Source organism: Anolis carolinensis, chromosome 1, assembly GCF_035594765.1.
Source record: "Anolis carolinensis isolate JA03-04 chromosome 1, rAnoCar3.1.pri, whole genome shotgun sequence".
NCBI classification, from domain to species: domain Eukaryota; kingdom Metazoa; phylum Chordata; class Lepidosauria; order Squamata; family Dactyloidae; genus Anolis; species Anolis carolinensis.
Genome location: NC_085841.1, coordinates 368,643,971 through 368,651,119, shown reverse-complemented (window position 1 = coordinate 368,651,119; position 7,149 = coordinate 368,643,971). Strand labels below are relative to the sequence as shown.

The 7,149-nt window shown below is 44.2% G+C and overlaps 2 protein-coding genes and 1 long non-coding RNA gene across 3 annotated transcripts in view; 1 reads left to right on the top strand and 2 right to left on the bottom strand.

Moving 5' to 3' along the window:
- LOC134295643 (zinc finger protein 135-like) overlaps nucleotides 1-7,149 on the bottom strand; it is a 37,278-nt gene that overhangs the window by 23,083 nt on the left and 7,046 nt on the right. The gene's annotated exons all lie outside the window — the stretch shown is intronic.
- On the top strand, nucleotides 941-6,450 carry LOC134295647 (uncharacterized). Its single transcript, XR_010002269.1, has 2 exons — nucleotides 941-1,038; nucleotides 6,274-6,450. It is a non-coding gene; the product is annotated as an uncharacterized LOC134295647 (long non-coding RNA).
- Nucleotides 2,260-6,274, bottom strand: LOC134295641 (oocyte zinc finger protein XlCOF6-like). The gene has a single exon (XM_062968749.1). It carries the CDS (start codon nucleotides 6,196-6,198, stop codon nucleotides 4,417-4,419), a length of 1,782 nt encoding a protein of 593 aa, XP_062824819.1. The 5' UTR covers nucleotides 6,199-6,274; the 3' UTR covers nucleotides 2,260-4,416.

Sequence of the window (7,149 nt, the reverse complement as noted above, 5' to 3'; positions counted from 1 at the left end):
TTACAAAGGGGAAAAAATTTCGGGTTTTTAAATAAAAAATTTCGGGGGTGGGGTTGTACCCCTAACCTCCCCCCCCCCTCTTACAGGCCTGTCAATATCTGCTTGAGATAGTGCCTGGAGGGACTCTTAATGTTTTGCATCTCATAGACTTAGCATGGGGATTTGGTTAACCAGTTAAAATTCATGAGTAAACCAGTTTTTTTTTAACCTGAAAAATTTCGGGGGGGGGGGGGGGTTGAACACCTACCCCCCCCCCCGCGCACTACAGGCCTGGCCTCGGCTACAACACCATCCAAACAACCTGGTTTGCAAAGGCAAAGGCCTCCTCCAGGGGAATTATTACTATTATTGTTATTGTATGACACAGCAAACAAGATAGTCATGCTGGATTTCATATCACAGAATCACAAGCCGGACACTTCCAAAGTGTCTAGGACTGTGTGATGTATTTTCGGATGATGCGCCCAGATCCCAGTCGGGTGGCCTTTTGCAGTTGGCAGATCGTAATTTTGTCGATGCCTATTGTTTCCAAATGCCGGCTGAGATCTTTTGGCACGGCACCCAATTATTTATTATTATTATTTGTGCACTTGTTTATTTCTCCCCTGCCTTTCTCCCCATAGGGATCGAAGGCGCCTTACAAAGCAGGACACAAACCAATACATTAAAAAAGCATGACAAACGCAAAAATTAAAACCAATGAGAAGACCATTAAATATTTATGTCATGGATACAGGTTAAAATACAGTTACGGTACAATTAAAATATTCATACAATTAACATTATATTTAATGCTAAATATCCCCCCCCCCCACAACCTCCCTAGCAGTGTTGTGTTGTGTGAAATTTAGCAGAATGCCAAGTTTTTAACTTTGTGGTTATTTTTTTTCCTGTTTGCTTCCAACAGGATAAATAAATAAACCCTCTTCACAGATGGAGTGTCCTCTTCTGGCCACTGAAATGACCAAGGTGCCCAAAGGAGGACAAGTGAGATGATCCAAAGTCTGGAGACCATGAAGACTCCCTCTGACTAACCAGGTCAGTTTAGTTGCAGAAGAAAAGGTTGAGAGAGACAGGAGAGGAGCCATGGAGAACTATCTGAAAGGATCTCCTAAGGCCTAGCAAGGCTAGGACTCAGTAGAGCCACAGGTTCAGGTGGGATCTCCTTCCTTTCCTCTTGTTTGAAGCAATTTCTCCATTGCATCCCAGTCTCCAGGGCAGCAGAAAGGAAGCCTGCTCCCTCCTTCCTAGGACTTCCACTCTCTTCTGTCTTGATCCATGGCCCTCCTCATGTCTCCTCTCAGCCTTTTCCGCAGGCTAAACATGCTCAGCTCTTTAAGCCATTCCTCATAGGGCTTGGTCTCCAGACCCTTGATCCTTTGAGTCTTGCTCTTCCTCTGGACACCTTCCAGCTTGGAGCCAACATCTCCCTTCAATTGCAGTGCCCAGAATGGGGCACAGGGTGATTCCTGGCCAAGGAGGAATAGAGGAATAGCAGGACTTCCTTCCCTGGGTCTAGGCACCAGGCTCCTCTTGATGCAGGACAAAATCCCATTGGCACTTTGGCAACAGCTTGAAAGCCCAATGCACTTCTGGGCTGCCTCCATAGGAGTCTAGTGCCCGGGCGGAGGAAAGTCCTAGCCCCACTCTCTTCTTCTGCAGGGGTCAGACCTCCTCAACCTCCTCACCCGGAAGAAGGGCCCTGCGTCCAGTTGTGGGCAAGGCCAGCCAAGGAGGAGATGGACAAGAGGGAGGGGTCCAGAGAAGGGCCAGGCTGTTACAATGAGCCAAGCTTTGGAAACCATGAAGTGGCTGAGGGAGCCAGGCTGAAGGGTCTGAAAGGAGGACACACTGAGGACGAGGAGGGGGGGGGGGGAGGGGCAAGGCCTGTGTTCTGCTGGTCCAGAGACTGGGAGGACACCTTGGAGCTGTGGGTTTGTGGCTGGGTGGCTTGGGGTCTGCCTTCCAACTCCAGAACTCCAACTATATTCCCAGGGTGGAAGGTGCCTCCGGAAGAGCCCTCTCCTCACTTGCCCCCACCACCCCCTCTGCAAGAGAGAGGGAGGGAGGGAGGGAGGGGAGGGGTGGCTTTGGGGTTTTTGTGGCCTAAAAGGGGGGGGGGCAAGGGCTGGGAGGACCAAGGGGGAGGCCCCGCCCCCTCGTGTCCCTTGGGCAGGAAAGGAAATCAATTTGGCTCTCTACCTCAGCTGGCTTTTAATGGTTTAAATGAGGTTTATTTAAAGCTAATTATTGAAATCACTTGTTTTAATTCATTGTATTGTATTGTATTGTTTTTTTTCTATTTTCTTCTTGTTTTATACCGGCATTGAATGTTTGCCTTTATTATGTTGGGAATCCTCCTGAGCCCCCTGGGGAGATAGGGCGGGCTACATATACAGTATTGTTTTGTTATTTATTCGTTCAGTCCCTTCTGACACTTGGTGACCTCCTGGACCATCCCAGGCCAGAGCTGCTGGTCAGCCAAGGCCACCTCCAGTTCCTTCAAGGACAAGCCAGTCCCTTCAAGAACACCATCCGTCCATCTTGCCCTCTTCCTTTTTCCTTCCCTTTTGCCCAGCATCATTATCTTCTCCAAGGTTTCTTGTCTTTTCATGATGTGGCCAAAATACTTGATCTTTGCCTCTAGTATCCTTTCCTCCAGTGAGCAGCCATTGGGCATTATTTCCTGGAGGATGGACTGGTTGGGTCTTCTTGCCAAGGTCCAAGGCACGCTCGGGATTATCCTCCAGCACCAAAGTTCAAAAGCGTCTCTCTTCCTTCGCTCAGCCTTCCTTATGGTCCAGCTCTCTCTTGCATCCATAGGTTACTACGGGGAATACCATTGCTTTAGCTATGCAGACCTTCATTGCCAGTGTGATGTCTCTACTCTTCGCTATATATATAATATTATCATATTTTGTGTTGTGAGTAGCTTGCGCATTTAATACATAAAAACACTAGCTGTGCCCGGCCACACGTTGCTGTGGCAAAGTATGGTGGTATAATTACTACATAGCATTACTGCGCATTGAACTACCTTTTCTGTCAAATTTGTTGTATCACGTGATGTTTTAGTGCTTAATTTGTAAAATCATCACCTAATTTGATGCTTAATAGGCTTTTCCTGAATCCCTTCTTATTATCCAACATATTCACTTATCCAACATTCTGCCGGCCCATTTATGTTGGATAAGTGAGACTCTACTGTATATTGATGATCTTATACTATCTGCTTAGAACTGGATTATATGAGGCCCATTCTACACAGCTGTATAAAATGCACACTGAAGTGGATTATATGGCAGTGTGGACTCAAGATAATCCAGTTCAAAGCAGATAATATAAGATTATAAATGGGTAATATAGCTGTGTGGAAGGGCCTTGAGTCTACCCTGCCATATAATCCAGTGCAAATTAGATAATCTGTGGAAGAGGCCTGAGGCCTAAGTCTGCCTGTCCCCTGGGCTGAGTTGGTTGCTAGGAGGTGGGCAGAGATTAGCCCTCTAAAACTGGCAGCAATTGGATAAAAACAATTATTCCTTCACCTCTAATTAGGACTTTATTTTTCTTTTCTTTTTGTTGTATCAACCTAGAGGCGTGGATGATGGGTTGTGTTGTCAAATTTTGAGGTTGGGGGGCCTGTAGTTTTGCTGTTTTGTTGGTCGCCGTGATGCCATCACTCATTTATATATATAGATACCTACACATCATTTATCTATTTTCACATTTCTCCACCCTCTTCCATTTTATATTGTCTACTCACTTATCTACTATATCATCATTCTATATTTATATCGCACTCTTCTCACCCCGAAGGGGACTCAGAGTGGCTTACAGACTATGGCAAAATTCAATGCCACATTATACATACAAATAATAAATATAACATTTCAAATTATAAAACAGTTAAAACACATAGATGCAATAAAACAGATTAAAAACATAGTTTCCCAATCACGTTCCCCCCCACAGGCCAAACATAAGCCCACTAGTAAAAGTGGTTTTATGCGTTATTACCATGGGGTAAGGCAATATAAAGTGCTAGTGTAAAAGGTAAGCCCAGGGCTGAGCAAGGCAGCAAAGCTGGATGGCAAATATTCAGACCCTATTCTGTTGTCTTCTTCCATTTCCTTGCATTGCTTGTTGAAAAATAGTTCCTTGTCTCTTCTGGCTAACCTCTGGAATTGTGCGTTTACTTGGGCGTATCTCCCCCTATCGCTGTTCCCTTTCGCCTTTCTTCTTTCTTGGGCTACTTCCAGTGTCTCAGCAGTCAGCATTCTTAACAAATAAAATGCTGGTCTCATATGTATTTCAGACCAATATTTCTGGGCCTTTCTGTAAGACCACCACATCTGATAAAATTTCCCATTATTATGTTCATGCTTCAAACATTAACTAGGGTTGCCTTTGTATATCCTAAAGAGTCTTCACAATGTGGGTTCTTTGATGTGAACGTAGATTTCCACTCTGACTGAAAGTCTTTCCACAGTCCAAGCACTTATACGGTTTCTCCCCAGTGTGAGTCCTTTGATGTGAACGTAGATCTCCACTACCAGTGAACCTCTTTCCACACTCCAGGCATGAATAGGGTTTCTCCCCAGTGTGAGTTCTTTCATGTCTATGTAGATGTCCGCTGTGAGTGAAGCTCTTTCCACACACAAGACATTTATAGGGTTTCTCTCCAGTGTGAGTTCTTTCATGTCTGTGTAGATGTGTATTCTGTGTGAAACTCTTTCCACATTCCAGGCATGTATAAGGTTTCTGTCCAGTGTGAATTCTTTCATGAGAACGTAGATCTCCACTCCGAGCAAAGCTCTTACCACACTCCAGACAAGTATACAGTTTCTCCCCAGTATGTGTTATTTCATGTCTATGCAGATCTCCACTAGATGTGAAGCTCTTTCCACACTCCAGGCAGTTATAGGGCTTCTCCCCGGTGTGAGTTCTTTGATGTTTCTGTAGATGTCCCCTCACAGCAAACCTCTTTCCACACTCTAGGCATTCATAGGGTTTCTCCCCAGTGTGAGTTCTATGATGTTGATATAGACTTCCACTCTCACTGAAGCTCTTTCCACACTCCATGCATTTATAGGGTTTCTTGCCAGTGTGTGTTTTTTGATGTTTCTGTAGGTATTGCCTGTCAAGAAAGCTCTTTCCACATTCCGGGCATTCATAAGGTTTCTCCCCAGTGTGAGTTCTTTGATGTTTATGCAAACCTCCATTCCGAGTGAAGCTCTTTCCACACTCCAGGCATTTATAGGGTTTCTCCCCAGTATGAGTCCTTTGATGTGAACGTAGACTTCCACTCTCAGTGTAGCTCTGCCCACACTCCAGGCATGTATAGGGTCTCTCCCCAGAGTGAGTTTTTTGATGTGAACATAGACCCCCACTCTGAGCAAAGGTCTTTCCACATTCCTGGCATTTATAAGGTTTCTCCCCAGTGTGAATTCTTTGATGTGAGCGTAGATCTCCACTCCGGGCAAAGCTCTTTCCACACTCCAGACATGTATAGAGTTTCTCCCCAGTGTGAGTTTTTTGATGTGAACGTAAATTTCCACTCTTAGTGAAACTTTTTCCACACTCTATACATGTATAGGGTTTCTCCCCAGTATGAGTTCTATGATGAGAACGTAGGCTTCCACTTTCAGTGAAGCTCTTTCCACATTCCAGGCATGTATAGGGTTTCTCCCCAGTGTGAGTTCTTTGATGTTTATGTAGATTTCCACTATGGGTAAAGCTCTTTCCACACTCCAGGCATTCATAGGGTTTCACCCCAGTGTGAGTTTGTTGATGCTTATTTAGATGATCACTCCGAGTGAAGCTCTGGCCACACTTTAGGCATGTATAAGGTTTCTCTCCAGTGTGAGTTCTTTCATGTAAATGTAGATGTCCACTATGAGCAAAGCTCTTTCCACACTGCAGGCATTGATAGGGCTTCTCCCCAGTGTGAGTCCTTTGATGTTTATGTAGATGATCACTTCGAGTGAAGCTCTTTCCACACTCCAGGCATGTATAGGGTTTCTCCCCAGTGTGAGTTCTTTGATGTAAATGTAGATTTTGACTCAAAGTAAAGCTCTTTCCACACTCCACACATGTGTAAGGCTTCTTCTCAGAGTGAATTCTTTCAGGTAACTGCAAGTGTCCATGCTGACTAAATATATTTCCATATTCAATGCATTTATATGTTTTCACTTCCATGTTGACAATCACATTAATTTAATTGCAATATGGACACCTGATTCTTGTTTTTTCTTTTCTGATCCAACGTTTAAGAGTTCAGCAAGATCAGAACTTTGAGAGGATTTCTTCTTCCTTGCTGCACCTTTGGCTTCCACGTTCCTCAAACTCCATTGCATATTTGTTTGTTCCTCATGAGGCCAGGGGTAGCTCCATACAATCCTCATTTCCCTGGTCAAGAAAGAAGTAAAAGATCAGGAATGAAAGCCAAAAGCCTTATCTGTGTTATGATTTCCTTGAAGCCATGACATAAAGGTCAAGATGGGAGAGACAGTTGTTTCATACATACTTATGGTGACATACAATTGGGGATGGACAGAGGAAGCAGTACAAATCTCCTTATGCCTAAGGTTTGATGTGACTGATAACTTTGCCTTCTCAAAGTAGTATAAAGGGTTGATGGTATGATCAATAACCATGAGCCACTGGGCATTTAAATCATTGTATAAGGGTCATTCTGTAGAGATCTTCAGAAGGAGGTGACTGTTGCTCTTTGATAACAAATGAAATACAGTGTTGTCAAAGTCTTTCATGGCCAGAATCACTGGGTTGCTGTGAGTTTTCCAGGATGTATGGCCATGTTCCAGAAGCATTCTCTCCTGACATTTCGCCTACATCTATGGCAAGTATCTTCAGAGGTTGTGAGATCTGTTGGAAAGTAGGCAAGTGGGGTTATTATATCTATCTATCTATCTATCTATCTATCTATCTATCTATCTATCTGTGGAATGTGGGAGAAAGAACTTTTGTCTGTTGGAGGCAAGTGTGAATGTTGCCATTGGCCACCTTGATTAGCATTGAATAGCCTTGCAGCTTCAAAGTATGGCTGTGTCCTACCTGAAGCACTCAACAAGTTCCTGGAGCACCTCAACAGAATCCACTCAAACATCCAATTCACCATGGAAAAATAAA